Genomic DNA, 17,192 nt, shown 5'->3' on the forward strand with positions numbered 1-17,192 from the left:
TAAACTCCTTAACATTTATACTTTCCTTCGGTGATCCGATCCGGTCCGATCCAGATTTTGTCGACTCCGCTTCCTCCACGCGAATTTTTTCATGTTTATATTGTTAATAAGTAATCATACGGTTTTTCTCGTTCAATTTGGAATTAATTTGCACTTGTGAGTTTTTCAAAGAGCAGAAATTGCACTCGCCGAAGCGGCTTGTGCAATTTCAGCTTTTTCAAAAACTCACTCGTGCAAATTAATTCCAAATTGAACTCGAAACCGTATGATAACCTATACTAAAAAGGAGATATCTGAGTAATTAGGCCAGCTTATACAGGATTCTAGATTCCTTATTTTAAATAAACTGCTTGAGATAAGATGCAAAATACATAGAAAACTAGCATAGCCAAATCGCAACAACATTAAGTGATCAGAAAACTATAAAAATTTATCCTTACTTAAGTTAAATTTACTAATATAAATAGATAAATATTTATATAAATATAAGTATTAAGAAATTTATACGTAGCAAATCAGTACATTGTCAACACTGACAGCTATAAGTCTGTAGTTACAGCGAGCCATATAAATGTAATTCTACTCATAACTAAGTTCTACTCGAGCAAAAAGATTGATGCAAAATGCGCAATACGCCGTCATTATAAATTAGACAGCAGATCTGGCCATGAAATATCCTGCAACATTACAGTCCCTGCACGACCTCAACAGCAAATATTTTAGAAAAATCTTAGAAACTATTGATATAAAAGCCAATAATAAAAACTGTCGATCTCGCACTTGACATAGTAAAAGTCTAAAAATTCCTACCAGCTAATTATAACGTGGAAATCACGTTCAAATTTAAACCTGGCAAAATGGAAGATGAAGTAAGAATTAACCCTACACTAAAATGCGAACGGACAGCGAGTTGAATTTTCTCTCAACAAACTGGGTGTGATTCACGCCAGACCTTTCAACAAATATCCGAATATTTTTTGGGATATTTAGAGTTTTCCGAGATATTTAGAAAATATTAGGAAATTTAGAAAATTTACGGATATTTAGAAATGATTAGAGCATTTTTTTTAGTTGAGCCCTGTGTTTTCCTCGCTATTTTTCTTGAAACAATACTCAGTTGTATGCCAGAAACAAACCAGTTCAGCGAGGCCGGATTTCTCACTTCAAAACTGCATTCCAATAATTTCATATCGCTACAAGTAATAAAGCCACTCCTTTTACTGCTGCAAGAAAATTTTGAAAAATTTTGCCTGAATGATTCAAAATCTCTTAATTTGTTTTCGAGATATTTAGAACTTTCTTTGTTATATTCAGAAAACGTTTTTTTGGTGAAAAAAAAACAAAAAACTCTCGCTTTACTTGCCACGGTGACGCGACAGCGAAAAATCGGTTCGCTAACATGACGTTCGTAGACCTGACTTAAAATGGCTGTTTAGATCAGTTTTGATATGAACTGAATTGAGCTTGAACTTTTGATAGTACAAATGTAACGAATGAGCCGGTCTTTAAGTTATCTGAAAAACAATTACAATAAAAGAAACTGAAATTTACTTTTGTTTGTATCCCGGGGTGGGGTTAAAGCCTTAAAGGAGACTAAATTGTGCGCGAATACACCAATCAGAGACAGAGAATAAAAAAAAAAAGCAATGGCGACTTAAATGGCAGTAAAGAGCTTTCATGTACGAAGAAATTGTAACGACTTCACGCTCGTTGAGTCCAAACCACCAACACAGTAATGGTGTTTTTTATCTGTTTGAATGCAACCCTGAAAGATGCTTTGTTGGTTGGGGATATAAACGTTCCGAGAACACCCTTAAATGATACCAAACGCGGCAATTTACACTCCTTAAAGAGACAAAAAGCACCATAGCCCGATTCACATGGTCTCCGGGTTGTTTGTTGTTAACTAACTTCTAAACACCACTAATTAATTCGCCATCTAAAATCTCACGTAACATTTTCTCTTCCCAATCTTGTTTCTTCTTGTGCTTGTCAAAATCCAGCACACGCTTCTTTCTCAACGCGGCAGGTAATTTCTTTTTCTTCAACTTGTTGACCATCACAAGAAGCAGTGACGAATCGTCGGCGTCTGCCTCCCTTTGGACGGCCATGTGCAGCTCCTCTCGACAGAAGTTGCTGGCGAGGTAATTCTCAGACAACACAATCAGCACTTGACGACTGCCGTACACACTATCTGCCATGTTTTCCACGATGGGCTTGCCAAGCTCGAAGTCCCGATTGTGGATGCTGTATGCAATCGAATGCTTCTCGATAATTGGGATGAGATTCTCAGTGACCCAACCAAAGTCCTTTGAACTGTGGCTGATAAAGAGTTGGTTTATGAACTCTTTTTCCACTGGGCAATCTGCTGACAACAAAGAAAACGAGAAGTTATTACAAAAAGGTTGATTTCTCCGTTCAAACCGGATGTGGCTTGGCTGCCCAGATTACTGACCTGTGACATGAACTTTTGGAATCTGACTTTTGTTCGTCCCGCACATCTGAAACTGATAGACCTAATCCAGCTAGCTACGCCAGAAACAACGGTACAAGAAGGCTACAAGGGTTTTTTCCCTAACTTCCGTGACTACCGAGATTATTCTTAAGTGCCTCAAGTGAAATGCTAATTGTCCTGCTTGAGGTAAAAACCACGAGGATAGTAAAGCTTCAAGACTGTTTTTGAGCCCAACGTTTACTAGTGGCTCATCAGGCCGGTGTTTCTCTTCGCCGTTCCCCGTAGTATAAAGTGACTGGAAGTATCTCCACTATTCCCTGAATTTTTATCCCTTCGGCATTAAATTCGTCTCCATGGAGCATATACCGTTGGTTTCCTCTATGCTGGTTATTGAAAATAGGAAAATGATAGATAGTAGAAAACATTAGACCATGGTAAAACGATGTACGATGCAATTATCAAACACAGAAGACCGTGTTTGACCACATTTCCAAACACCGAGAAGAGAGTTGAAGATACGGCGCGCAGCGGAGTGTTTTTGACGAACTTCGAGGTGTTTCGAATATGGTCAAATACTGTCTCGAGTGTTTGATATATCTTCTCAATTGAAACTATAATTAAAGAGAAAACGGAGAGATAAAATCGTAAAAATCTATGTAATTAAGATCAAATATCTAAACACCGTCGCCGTCATGATTTCCTTTGTTTAAACTTGATTGACATACGAGGTCAAAGCACCCATAACAACGCTCAGTCAATAAATGAATTACATGATCCCTGAAGCCGTCATGATATTAATATTATGTCAAGTAATCTACCACTTACATTTTGTTTTGGAGGATGACGATGTCCTCCTTTCCTTGGCAACGAACCACACAAACAACAAGGCCAAAATGATGACAATTCCCACTGATGAAATGAGGACTGCTTGGAACCACTTTCTGTGGCTTTCTGTGGATTCTGTGGATTTTGAATCTAAAATTCAACCACGTCAGTAGAATCAGTACATTTAAGCAATAGACCACAATTTTTTATGGTTTATAGGTTAATAAACCACGCGGGATGTGGGAAGAACAAGAGAAGAATTCGTAAATCACTCGCCTGCGGCTCGTGATTTACGAATTCTTTGCGTGTTCTTCCACCATCCCAAGTGGTTTATCATGCCTCTAAACCATAAAAACTTGTGGTCTATTGCTTTTATATAACACGCATATCTGCGTAAACTTGGGCGTCTTTCCTGGCATATCGAGTTGTAAACGCCAGGAAATCGACATGGTGAAGTCTTAGTTGTCTTTTGTCGATTGTTTCATACTCTAGCATAGTGTTGTATATTGCCCGCTGTCCGTTTTTTTAGGCCTGGTCTGTGGTCTGCGTTTTTTTAAAGTAAAGCAATGAAGGTTTTGACAGTAAAATGCTAACTTTCAACCTATATGATTGCATTTGTGTCCATCTATGTGGCCAACAGGATTTTTAAAAAAGAGATAAAGTATTGCTTATTGAAATGAACTCAGATACTAAAATGTCATGTTTGTTCTATGGGTTAACACTTTTCAACCCAGCTTGTTTCAGATATTGTTTTGAATGATTGCATTCTTTTGGTTATAGTATGATTTGGGAGAGTTTTTTTAGAGAAGAAGTAACTTTTCTTTTGCGGAGATTTTGGAAAATGTGTAGTTTCTTAAATTATCCACATCTCATACACGGAAGGGATTTTTTCTTATCCCCTCACTCTAGAAATTCCAATTAAGCGTCATACATTTCCTTAAAGATTTTGGCCTTTGAGACCACTGCCACCCTCAGGAATTTCCAATGCATTCTGTGGGGGAATATGGACATATTCTGGAACCACACAATGTTTTATTACTATTTGGGGGTTAAAAGGGAAACTATAGCAAAGTTTGCAGGGATATCTTTTGTCAGCTGCATCTCCCCTTGCAAATGGTATTGTTTTTTGGAAAAAAGGGAACTTTGATTGAAATTGGTGTTTCGTGGGAATTTCTGTTTGTCAGTATGTTTAAGGAGTATTTCAAGCTTTTTGAATGAAGAACAATGTTTATTGAACAAATAATTACCAATAAATTCTGATCTATGTTTCTTGGGAATGTAAATGCTTGCTTGTTCAGTACAGACAGTCAGTCGCCTAGATGGCCAAAGTAAGCTTCAGATGTTTACACTATTTTCCGGCCGCAATGTTGGCGTACCGCGGAGGTACTCGTCTCTGTAAATTTGTGCGAAATATTTCGACGAATATCTGAGCTTGGGAAAACGCACAGAATTAATTAAAAATTAGCGAAGTGTCATCTTTATTAATCTCCTATAACATCACAATTTCTTGATTTAATCCACTAAATGGTTTTATTGCGTCAGGATTAGGTGACAGTGCAAGCCAAGAATTGTTTTGCTGGGGTCAACGTACATGTACATTAGTTTCTTTCAGCTTAAATGTACAATAATTCGCTACATGGGTTTCATTCTTGTAAAGACACAAAGCTCTGTTACAAGAAAATAACGAGAAAATATCGTTTAGTTCGAGATTTTATCGTTATTATACTTAACGAAGTTTCTCGGCGCGTTTTACCTAGGTGTACTCGAACAGATACATTCGTAAACAAATTTTCTAACCTTTCTGCTCTTGTTGCTCAGACGTTCTTGAGTTCGTGCTGGGATTCTACTTGGTTCACGATCATACGATGACGCTTATGAAGATGCTTTTTATCAAGTTGAAGAGTTGATAGCCCCGGTTGATGGCTCCTTTGGTATAACATGATTCTTGATAAATTTACTCAAAATGTTCGCTCGTAAATTGATCTCTCGTAAAGCTTGCAGACCAGCCCGTTTCGAAAACGCTTAATGTCCTTTAGTGTTGGTCTACCTCGAACGGTGTGTTCGTTTGTATATCATTTCATCTCCCCAGAAATCATGGAATCCGTGCTAACTCTTCAAGACGACAACTTCTGCAAATTCCATGTGCTGTACGCATGCACAGGTGACGCATGCGCTTTAGAGACCAGACAGCGATTTGTAACTGAACGCAAACAAAAATGAAGGGCAATTTTAAACTTGGGCTCCCTTTGGGATACGCCCAAGTAATAATTCAGAAGACACGCGAAATTGCCACGAGTTTAGTGGCACAATAAACCATAGCTGATTGACCAATCAGAGCGCGCGCATTCATTTAATTACTACGGCAATAATTACGCAGCCTGGGTCAGTCAAAAGGCGGTATATTTTTTACGATCCTCTTTTCAATTGTTTGGTTTCGGTATGGGTCGATAAGATTAAAAAATAATACATGTAACAAGACAGAACTTACGTATTATAAAATGTTCAAGAAATTGCACGCTACGATTGGTAATTCTTCATAGATGTTCGATTGCCTTCCTTGATCAAGTTGCGCGTTCGACAATTAACTTTATACTGTCAGTACGTTTATTGAAACTAACCATCATTCACGGATATGACGGCTGAAGACATTTTATTACGATCTTTTGGTGATACAGTGTATGTAATGACTTATAAACCGTTTTCCTCTTTTGTCCAATCTAGTTTACAACTAATGTTTTGCTGACTGAAAAGCTTTTTGTGAAAACAGCTGCTGACAGACAATTCGAGACTGACTGACAACGACTCACCTGAATGAGCCAGGAAATTGTTCGACTCACCTGAGGTGGTCCTGTATTCAGTTGATGGTTGAAACTCTGAAAATGAGAGTGGAAGAGGTTTAACCTTTGCAAAGCTAAGCAGTATGACTAAATATATTGTATATGCGGTGTCAGTAACAAAACTGAATTCGTAACCAAGGTGAGCAAGGTGAACAAGCAATCAGCCAACCAACCAAGCAGCCCACCAACATGCCAGTCAGCGAACCAACCAGCCAGTCAGCCAGCCAGCCAGCCCCTTGTCAGTCAGTCAATCAGTCATCCAACCGACTAAACAACCAGCCAGTCAGCCAGCCAGCCAGCCCCTTGTCAGTCAGTCAATCAGTCATCCAACCGACTAAACAACCAGCCAACTAACTAAATGACATGCCTCTCAATCACGCGTGCAGTCAACCTGCCAGCCAAACAACCAACCAGCCATCAAGTGCATTTTGTTCACGGTTTACATTTGACCATAAAGTTTTCTTACGATACCTGTAGTTGGCTGAGCAAATACTTTCAAGTCGATGGTATCTCTAGTGGTGTCTCTGTCCTTGCATAAGAAGTCACAGCTGTATGTACCCTCGTCATTTTCTGTAACATTAAAAATAGAAAGGACGAGCTCTTTCTTGCATTTGCTGCCAGTGTCTTCTAAAGATTGATTATATTTTGTGCCATTTCTTGGTAATGACCATAGCTGATATTCTGGGCAATATTGATAGTCAGGATTCCAATCAATCAAGCACGTCAGGTTCACATTGGAAAATATCCTTACTGAAACCTCCGTATCAGAAATGGTCGGGCCTTCTGGTATTGGACCTGTATTCAGTAAAAAAAAGAAACAATTCCCAATAAAACTGAGTTCAAAGCGATTGTACATGTTAAAAAATAACAACGAATTTTTCGTATGTAACAAGCCCGATGGATCACACACATCATGTCCGGTCACAAGACATGCTGTGAAATGGAACCCCTTGAGACTGGAGACACTGATGAACGAGGACAACACAACAAAAGATGACAGAAAGAAATAGAGGACAGTAGCACGTTACTCTCCTTCTACACCCAAGGAGCATTTCCGCCACATGTATTTTTCGGTAATTGATGTGACAACAGAGTGTATTCGTACTGGATTTAACCAGAAGGATTTCACACTCTACCAAGGCATCTGAAGCATACAGGAACTCCTTTTGAAGGCGGTAGCAGGCGAAAACCACGAAGAGGAACTAACGAAAGTGAGTGGCCGTGTAGAAGGATACTGACTAGCCGCAGTACAAGCAAGACTGACTCTAGCCGTCTCCTCTTCCAGACATGATGTAATCAATGGATTACTGACACCTCCTGATTCGACACTGTTGATTTGCTGAAGTTTTTTTCAGTCACTCGGAAAAGCCGTCTCAAACTCCTTCTTAGTGGGATTTGCACACTTGGTGAGCTTGATATAAAAGTCTTGCCGCCTACCATTGTCGTCAACTGACCGAGCTCTCTATTTTTCGCCTTTAAGCAGGTCACGACCTACCTAACGTCAACCACGAAATAAACCAGTCTCAACCACCTCACGCCTCTGCCTCTAAGGAACTAGCCTGCGAACGCAGACGTATTTCCGGCTGTCACTTGGTTCCACCGAAAAATAACGTCTGCGAACCCGGGCCAGAAAACGATTTCTGTGACGTAGGAATTCTAAGCCAATCACAGTTTAGCTCAAATAACCCCAGAACTATTGCGCGAGGTGTTCGCTGCGAGGAGCGCTCGAGTTTCATTCTATCATGGAATCTGATTGGCCAAGGAGAAACAAAAGGCATTACGTCACAGAAATCGTTTCCTAGCTCGGGTTCGCAGACGTTATTTTTCGGCGAAACCAAGTGACAGCCGGAAATATGTCTGCGTTCGCAGGCTACTAAGGAACCTCAGAAAGTCTGAAATGACCACGAACTTACCCTGATGACTCTGACAGGCGAAAGAATTGGTGGTTCCAAGATACAGGGAACATTCCAATGGGTTTGCGGGACCCAAAACCCTCTACTTTTAAAATACAACAAGTTACTTAAAACCTTTGTGCCCCTTCCCCCAGTTTCTCAAGGCTTGGTACGACCCTGTATTTTGCTTTCTTAAAAGACCCATTGAGTAGGAAATACCTGTTTTAGCTGGACTGACTTAACAACATAACTTACACTCAAAATACATTTCTATCCGACAAGAGGCGTTTCTCGACCAGCCAGGAATACCGTTTGTTGCATTGCACTCATAGACACCTTCCTGGTCCTCACGTCCGGGTGGAAGATGAAGTGTGCTATACAGCAAGTGTCCCTTCCTCTGCAGTAAATGATAAATGCCTTCAGTTCCGTTGGTTATTAGTTTGCTGTTCTTGAGCCAATAAACTGTATGAGGGAGGGGCCAACCTTTGAAAGTGCATAATAAGTCCTTTTTCTTTCCTTTGATGATATCATTTGGCGAACTTGTTAATGGGCTTACAGTCACCAATGCGCCTAAAGAAAAGAGCAAGTAGATATTTTACTGAGTTTAAATATGTGACCATTGACAAAGGCAAAAGTTAAGGACTTCATCGATACGTCTGTGTGTCCTCAATTTGATCATAAGTAAGAACCAATGACCACTGGTCTCGACGGGTCTTGTTTTGTTGTGTCATGCCATGTTAACATGCCATGTCACAGGGGTAAATTTAGAGGCTGGGGGGGACGGGGTGGATTCACTAGATTGTGAAACAATTTGAAACAATTGAGAATGTTATGAAAGAAATTTAGGCGAACTGTCTGGACAGGTATTTCATTATAATTTGTACTCTTTAACATTGCCAGTAAAAGGTTTTCAACTAGGTTTCAATTCTCAAATTGCAACATTTTGGGAACATGCCCCATTGATTCTGAAACCCCAAAGTACCTTCCCCCTCCCCGCCTTAATAAATTCTGGATCCGCCCCTGAGACAGATTTAATAGTAAGAAGAAAATTCTTTTAATTTTTTTAGTTTTGAATTGAATTGAATTTTTGAATTGTAAATTAGAAGGCGGGCCAGCCCGGTTACCGAGCTATCTCGGCAACCGGGATGAAAATTTTCCCCATAAGATGACTCAAGCCCGGGTAACCGGACGAAACTTTCTTGACAAAAATACCTTCGCTTCCGCAACATAGCGGCCATAAAAGCATAATTTTAATCTTCTCTGTACTTCCACTTCAGAGGTATGCGAATTAGTTTTATTAGTTAAGTCACAAGAGTCAACAAGGCTATGATAGTCGCGAACGATGCAACTTTTTGACACCACTTTGGTTTTGCTCCCTGAGGAATTTTCATCCCGGTCGACCGGGCTGAAATTCTCATATGAACAGTCAACAAAATTCGTCCCGGTAACTGAACCAGCCTTGTTACCGAACTCATATGAAGAGACCCTAAGAGATTATCAATTTTTGTAACGTAGGTTGCCTAGACTGGGAGCCAATTTGAAGACTGACTCAGAAGTTTTTCCGCGCAGCAAGTGTAAAACGGCGAACACGATAGCAAACGCAGATACTGTCGTCTAGATCTTCCTGTTAAAGGTGAATTATGCAAATGTAGAAACTATTGCAGTAACATGAATGTTTAATAGCGTTAAGTAGTGCAGGTTGCAGCAATCACCAGATGTGTAAAAGAGAAAATCACCAATATCGTAACATTTGCCGGTGAACCAGTCCCGGCTCCTCCTGATATGGCCATGGTTTTAATTCAAGCTGCAACTTGGAGGTTTTTGTTTTATGTAAAAAGCACCGGCTTCGTTTTCTCCAGTTTTTTTGTGAGCTAGATTCTTATAAACCCATCAACGATTAAAAGAAAGATAATTTTTGTGTTAATTATCATTTTAAACATCAAAACAACACCCATTAGTTTGTTTTCGCACTGTCTTGAGACAATGTTCATTTAAAGATGCAAATACAGTGTGCAAAACACCTTGCACAAATTTAATTTAACAGGGAAACAAAATTGTTGATGGTTCTCTGAAGGAAACCGAAGAGATTTGACTAAGCATTCGAAAACTCCCTTCGCCCTTAAGCTTTGAAAGGAAAGATATCATATAATGCACTGTTGATTAAGGAGTTCCCTGACGCCCATCTAAACTACTAATCAAACAATATTGAATAAAGATCATAAAGCTCTTACGTACTTGTGTAATTATACGTCGATTAGGTCGACTCATGTATGACATCGCGACAGGTCTTGTCTTGCTGTGTCATGCCATGTTATATCATGTCATATCTCATACCATGTCAAAGGGGCGGATTTGGAAGGGGGGGGGGTTGATTGGATGGCTAGTCACCCCTCTTTTGGAGAAGCAAAACATAAAAAGTTTGGAAACGGTTGTGAATATTTCATGGAAGAAATAAAGACAAACCCTCTGGACAGGTGGCTCATCGTAATTTCTACTTTGTAGTATTGCCAGTATTTCTAGTGAAACGGGTTTTCAATCAGGATCCAATTCTTAAATTACAACATTTTGGGAACATGCCCCATTGATTCTGAAACCCCAAGGTACCATCCCCTCCCTCCCCCTCCCCCCTTGAAAAATCCTGGAACCGCACCTGAGACAGATTTAATAGTAAGAAGAAAATTCTTTTAATACGGTAGTTTTGAATTGTACCAGGGCTTAATGAGGAAACACTTACTCGCGAATTTTATAATGGTGCATCGACATGAATATTTTCCATCACTTTTCGTTGAATTTGATTGTTCTAAAACCAGATTCGACAACCCCGTACTACTCTTAACTCGTTCCGACGTTTGGTTCCAGGTCATGTCTCGAGCCAGTCCTCCTGTGATAATCGTGCAGTTGAGAGTAATGTTGGAGCCTGGATCGACCGTCATCGGATCAGTGTGCATTTGACATCCTGACAAGGAACAGGAAGATTTTATTTCGCACTTCGTGTCCATCGCGAACGAGGCATCTGTTAAGTGAAGAGAAAACAATAAGACTACCCACCATGCATCGGTAGAGAACAAAGCACCTCGACTACCATGGTTTTAGAGGATGACATATTTTGAACCAATCACAGAGCGTAGAGATAAGCTTGGCTACTTTGCGTTTGTTACCCCATTTCGTTTCATGTATTTTTACTCGCGAAAGATCTTTTAAATTTTATCATTTTTACAATTATGGGCAATAAACATATAAAGGCAGATCCATTAAAGTCAGACAAGTGAAATTTCTCGCCGAGCCTTTAAATTTTTATTCATGTCTCCCTCATTCTCTTTAGTTTCGTTATTGTTCCTAATATCGTATTCGTATCATGTTCTCCATTCACGTTTCTTGGAGTTTGCACAGTGCAGAGCAGGAGGAGACTGGAGGCCTTAGTTCACTGAAATGTCAAGTTACAAAATCCTGACCAAGAAAGAACCGATGGAACGCTCGTATTTACATCAAGACTTTCTTGCCGTATAATAAATTAAAATATTATTAGCCCTCTGTGGTCAGTTTTGTACTGCGCTCGAATCGTTCCAGCTAGCACGACCTCGTGTAGCCCTCGCCCGCGGCTAGTAAAGGCCTCTTCATATAAGCCCGGTTACCGAGATCTCGCCTCATTCCAATTTTCTTTGTTAAAATTTCGATATGTTCATATTGGAAGGCGGGCTAGCCCGGTTACCGAGCTATCTCGGCAACCGGGATAAAAATTTTCCCATATGATCACTCAAGCCCGGGTAATCGGACGAAACTTTCTTGACAAAATACCTTCGCTTTCGCAACATAGCGGCAAAAAAGACATAATTTTAACCTTGCCTGTACTTGCACTTCAGAGGTATGCGAATTAGTTTTATTAGTTGAGTCACAAGAGTCAACAAGGCTATGCTAGTCGCGAATGATGCAACTTTATGGCACCATTTTGGGTTTGCTTCTTGAATTTTCATCCCGGTCGACCGAGCTGAAATTTCCCATATGAACAGATAATAAAATTCGTCCCGGTAACTGAACCAGTCCTATTACCGAACTCATATGAAGAGGCACTAAGGGTCTCTTCATATGAGCCCGGTCAACCGGGCTGGCTCGGTTTCCGAGATCTCGCCTCGCCACTCTTTCCATCGTAAAAATTTCGATGTGTTCATATGAGAAGCCAGACTGGCCCGCTTATCGAGATCTCGTGTTTTGCGACCGAGATCTCGGTAACAGGGATGAAAATTTTCCCATACGAACACTCCAGCCCGAGTAACCGGGACGCAACTTTTTACACGAAATAGCTTCGCTTTCGCAACATAACGGCCAAAATGGCACAATTTTTGCCTTGTATGTATTTCCACTCTAGGAGTAGACGAATTAGCTTTATTAGTAAAGTTACAAGAGTCCAGAAAGCTGCGACAGCCGCGAACGATACAAGTTTATGTTCCACCATTTTGGTTGTGTTTCTTGGATTTTATCCCAGCAGACCGGGCTGAAATTTCCCATATGAACAGACAACAAAATTCGTCGAGCCAGCCCGGTTACCAGGCTCATATGAAGAGGCCCTAAGAGATTATTAATTTTTGTACCGTACGTGACCTAGACTGGGAGCCAATTTGGAGCCTATTTCCAACATAGCGGCCATAAAAGCATAATTTTAATCTTCTCTGTACTTCCACTTCAGAGGTATGCGAATTAGTTTTATTAGTTAAGTCACAAGAGTCAACAAGGCTATGATAGTCGCGAACGATGCAACTTTTTGACACCACTTTGGTTTTGCTCCCTGAGGAATTTTCATCCCGGTCGACCGGGCTGAAATTCTCATATGAACAGTCAACAAAATTCGTCCCGGTAACTGAACCAGCCCTGTTACCGAACTCATATGAAGAGGCCCTAAAAGATTATCAATTTTTGTAACGTAGGTTGCCTAGACTGGGAGCCAATTTGAAGACTGACTCAGAAGTTTTTCCGCGTAGCAAGTGTAAAACGGCGAACGCGATAGAAAACGCAGATACTGTCGTTTAGATCTTCCTGTTTAAGGTGAATTATGTAAAGTAGTGTAGAAACTATTGCAGTAACATGAATGTTAAATAACGTTTAGTAGTGCAGGTGGCAACAAAAACCAGATGCGTAAAAGACAAAACGACCAATATCGTAACATTTGCCGGTGAACCAGTCCCGGCTCCTCCTGATAAGGCCATGGTTTTAATTCAAGCTGCAACTTGGAGGTTTTTGTTTTATGTAAAAAGCACCGGCTTCGTTTTCTCCAGTTTGTTGTGAACTAGATTCTTATAAACCCCACAGCGATTAAAAGAAAGATAATTTTTGTGTTAATTATCATTTTAAACATCAAAACAACAACCATTAGTTTATTTTTCGCAATTTCTTGAGATAATGTTCATTTAAAGATGCAAATACAGTGTGCAAAACACTTTGCGCAAATTTAATTTGACAGGGAAACAAAATTGTTGATAGTCTTCTGAAGGAAAACCCAAGAGATTTGACTAAGCATTCGAAAACTCCCTTCGCTCTTAAGTTTTGAAAGGAAAGATATCATATAATGCGCTGTTGATTAAGGAGTTCCCTGACGCCCATCTAAACTACTAATCAAACAATATTGAATAAAGATCATAAAACTCTTACGTACCTGGGTGAGATATAATAACAAGGAGCACGAGGCCAAAAGAATAAAACATCTTACAAACTAAAAGAGGAACAAGCCGCCATGAACAAGAAGTTGATGTTCATCAGTATAAACTGAAGAGGCCGATCAAATCGTATTACGCGCCTGCTATCTCTGCAAAGTTCTTAACAGTTACACTTTAATGGCACTCAGTCCTTGCACGCGCCGGGCTGTGAATTTATTTGTTATAAATTACGGAATTAGAAGCGACTTTTAATGGATAGAACTGTCTATATAATGACATTTTATTTACTTTAACTGAGCGATCAGTTCTCAAGTCGAAAGTAATTCACCTTTGCCTCGGTTTCAATTACTACGCTGTAGGATTATTGGCTTAAAATATCCGCTCTGCTTTTTCATCCAATCAGACGTAAGACCAAAACCAATAGATACTCCCTCGCTCAAGTTTTCCCGCGCTTCACAACAGCTACATGTGATTTGCTTCGAATTTTGATTGGTTTAGAGAAATGTCTGTCTTTCGTGATTGGCCAGGGTGGCTATTTTTGTTTTAGTTTTATGACCCTCAATTGAAAACATTAAACCGCTCTCAGCTATTACCAACTAATAACATGCTTACATGATCCAACGGCAGTTTCATCTATATGCCAATTTTGCTTACCAGAAAAGTTTTTTCTCGGGATCGAAATAACATATGAAAATATATGAACGTGCGAAAGGAACTTCCTCCGCCCCTTACTAAACTTTCAAAGTAAAAAACAAATGAAAAACAGGTTGCTCGTTCTGTGGGTTAACATGTAACCTAATCTGTGAAATTTCATCCTGTTAAAGCGGTTGCCGGTTTGTTTTATCTTCCTTCTCTTGTCTCATCACTCTGCTAAATTGAAGGACAAAGAAAAAGCAGTTTGGCGCCGCGGAACCGATAAATAAACCAGCTGCCGGTTCCCAATTCAATTTGAAAGTAATACATAACAGCAAAACGCTTTCCTAAGTATCCGTGTAGTTTTATTTCGAATCAATGTTTTGGTGAAAATAAAGTTACATTTATAAAAAGTAGGTGCTGTTTTCAGTCGAGACAAGTTATTAAAAACCTCCTGAAATAACAAGACAGACAAGACGTCAGCCAGCGAGCACATCCACGTTTAAGTGGAGGCAAGGTAGCCGGGTGGTTAGGGCGCTGGACTTGAAATCCGGAGCTCGTTGCTGTGAAAGCTAAGCTGGAGTTGTTTCTCGGTAGACCCTAGTTTAATTCCCCGGTCATGTTTGTAAATAGCCAACTGGTATGCCTCCTGTCAGTTGGGATTTTTAAGCCTATTATTTTTATTTGAAATGTCTCTTTCTTTCAGTTTAAGTGGCACGCCCGAGAACTAGCCAGCTAGTGGTAGCGAAGCGCATCGACCACTATAAACATTCAACATTTAACATTTTTTAACAATTTTTTCAATACAGCTTGGATCTCCAAACCTCAGCTAATTAATGCCTTGCTATTTGTAATAGTCGTTTTGAAGAGACGTTTTCCTCGAGATATCGATCAGCAGATTCTTTATTTAAAGCACTACAACGCCAGGCTTAAATACACTGGCGTCCAGGTTTTGACATTTTGTGAGCTGCGAACGGAACACAAGCGAAAACAAAAACCATGTATGCAAAAAGACATTAAGAGAAGAATCTTCTGTTTGACAATGATATTGCCCGATCAGGCTTATGATATTTTACAGGAAATCTTCCCAGTGTGTTGATCATGAAAGAGGTGGATGGTTGTCTCCAGTGATTGACACCAAGGTTATTAACATGTTGCGCACTGATGGGTTTTAAAAATTTGAATAAAAATTTCACTTTTTTCTGTATTTTAATGGATTCCTTGGCTGATAAAAAGAAATTTGATAGCGCCATCTACCTTTGAAATGTTAGTAATTCTATAAAGAACTAACATAAGTGAAGATTCTGAACAACCCCGGGGTCTCTGATTAAAATTTTCTTCTTGTTCCCATTTTATGAAAGAGACTACAATTGCTGACTTGAGAATTCCACAGGACTTGTCAGCTTGGGTAGAAGAATCACCTTGACCCAGACTTTTTTCATGATGAATATTTTGACACGTCTAAATTTATTTGTATACTTTTCATACTCGCATTAATTAACGTTTTTTTAAAAAAAGTCAAGCATACTCCTTTCCAAAACAAGCAATTTGCGAACTAATATATATTGCCTACTACACCTTCTGTCATCCCTTTCACGGCCAAAACGTAATTCTAGCTGGGACGTTATGCATGGAGAAATGTAGTGTACCAAATAGCTATCATGAGCATATAATGTGTCGGAGCAGAAGCATATCACCTCGAAGCGTCTAAATAGGCCCTTTGCAGCTGGGGTCACGTGACCAAATTTTTCCTAAAAAATTTTTGTATTATGGCCTATAACTTAAAGAATGCCAGAAATGGAAAGAGCGCATCGAAAATACTATAGAGGCCAAGTTTGAGGCCCGAGGAAAAAACGAGTAGGTTTATACCATAGTTTGAATTTTCGGAAAATTTAGAGAATTCGTATGGAAAATGTTGCTGGAGAGCAAGGTCTTGCTCTCCAGCAACATTTTCCCATACAAATCTTCTTATTCTTTCAAAAATTCAGACCATCATAAAATCTCATTCTCTGATGATGGGGGCCTCAAACTTGGCCATTTTGATATTTTCGACATGCTTTTTCCATTTCTGGCATTAGTTAAGTTATAGCCCATAATTTTAAGAAAAGTAGGTCACGTGATGGCTTAGCTGCAAAGGGCCTATTCTCTTTATATGTTCGGAACTATGCTGGGGTTTTTTAGCCGACCAATCAGAACCACGGAATTTTTTTGGCCCAAATATGGAATCAGCGGATTGAGATAAGTTTGTTTACAAAATGGTGGCTTTTTGCAGATAGGCTGTCTTCAAGACCACTTAAGAACAACAATTCAAGCCATAAACCCTCTCGGGAAAGCGCCGTCGGAATTTGTTATTTTCAACAGGGTCTGCAGAAAGGTTCAGGGAGTTTTTTCTGATTACTTTAAGTCAAACTTGGCTGGTCAAGTTGTAGATGCTTGAATCGAGTGTGTTGTTTCGTGCCTTTCGTGGACTCGTAAAACGCTACAGTGACACCTTTTTTGATTTATTTTCCGAGAAAGGGAAAGGTAAATCATATGATAAATCTGCTCAAGACCTCGCTCAAACATGGGAGACTCGGACAACGAGAAATCCGACCAAGGTGAGACAGGCATGTCACAACAGGAACAAGATCTCGAGAAGAAAATCAATAAAGAGATTGACAAACTAAAATTCTACTTAGAGGAAGGCGATGAGCTTTTAGAAGACTGCGATTACAGCGAGATTGCGCTCACGTGCAAGCGAACGGATGAAATTCAAGACCGCTTAAACGACCTTATGTCAACACTACAAGAACTTAAAATGGACCGTGGAATATCGACACAGAGAGAGGTGAGACAGTGGAAAAAGGACTTGAAGGCCACATACGCGCCGCGTTTGGAGATGAAAACCAAACTAAGCAAGGTTTTG

At 39.8% G+C, this 17,192-nt stretch overlaps 1 protein-coding gene and 1 pseudogene across 4 annotated transcripts in view; both read right to left on the reverse strand.

Moving 5' to 3' along the window:
* Positions 1 to 1,321: 1,321 nt before the first annotated feature.
* Positions 1,322 to 14,748, reverse strand: LOC145481587 (uncharacterized). Of its 3 annotated transcripts, none has more exons than XM_081460099.1 (7): positions 13,654 to 14,748; positions 10,744 to 11,022; positions 8,265 to 8,579; positions 6,589 to 6,912; positions 6,118 to 6,153; positions 3,281 to 3,430; positions 1,322 to 2,368 (listed from the first exon to the last, which is right to left on the reverse strand). In XM_081460099.1, exons 1-7 carry the CDS (start codon positions 13,700 to 13,702, stop codon positions 1,914 to 1,916), a joined length of 1,608 nt encoding a protein of 535 aa, XP_081316225.1. In that variant the 5' UTR covers positions 13,703 to 14,748; the 3' UTR covers positions 1,322 to 1,913. The 3 variants fall into 3 exon arrangements, with proteins under 3 accessions (XP_081316225.1, XP_081316222.1, XP_081316224.1); XM_081460096.1 differs by having other exon boundaries at positions 6,088 to 6,153; XM_081460098.1 differs by having other exon boundaries at positions 1,323 to 2,365; positions 6,088 to 6,153.
* Positions 14,749 to 16,194: 1,446 nt separating this feature from the next.
* The window catches only part of LOC145481600 (uncharacterized), a 101,498-nt pseudogene continuing 100,500 nt past the window's right edge, over positions 16,195 to 17,192 (reverse strand). The window contains exon 2 of the transcript XR_014048663.1: positions 16,195 to 16,433. The product of XR_014048663.1 is annotated as an uncharacterized LOC145481600 (transcript). The remainder of the gene's footprint in view (positions 16,434 to 17,192) is intronic.

This window comes from Orbicella franksi, chromosome 3 (assembly GCF_964199315.1).
Source record: "Orbicella franksi chromosome 3, jaOrbFran1.1, whole genome shotgun sequence".
NCBI classification, from domain to species: domain Eukaryota; kingdom Metazoa; phylum Cnidaria; class Anthozoa; order Scleractinia; family Merulinidae; genus Orbicella; species Orbicella franksi.

What these genes read in the sequence shown, in the direction of transcription:
- LOC145481587 (XM_081460096.1), bottom strand. Translation starts at nt 13,702, where the DNA reads ATGTTTTATTCTTTTGGCCTCGTGCTCCTTGTTATTATATCTCACCCA. An exon ending in GATAGAAATGTATTTTGAGT is followed by an intron (nt 6,913 to 8,264) that starts GTAAGTTATGTT and finishes TACTGAATACAG; the next exon opens with GTCCAATACCAGAAGGCCCG. An exon ending in GTCATCCTCCAAAACAAAAT is followed by an intron (nt 2,369 to 3,280) that starts GTAAGTGGTAGA and finishes CTTTGTTGTCAG; the next exon opens with CAGATTGCCCAGTGGAAAAA.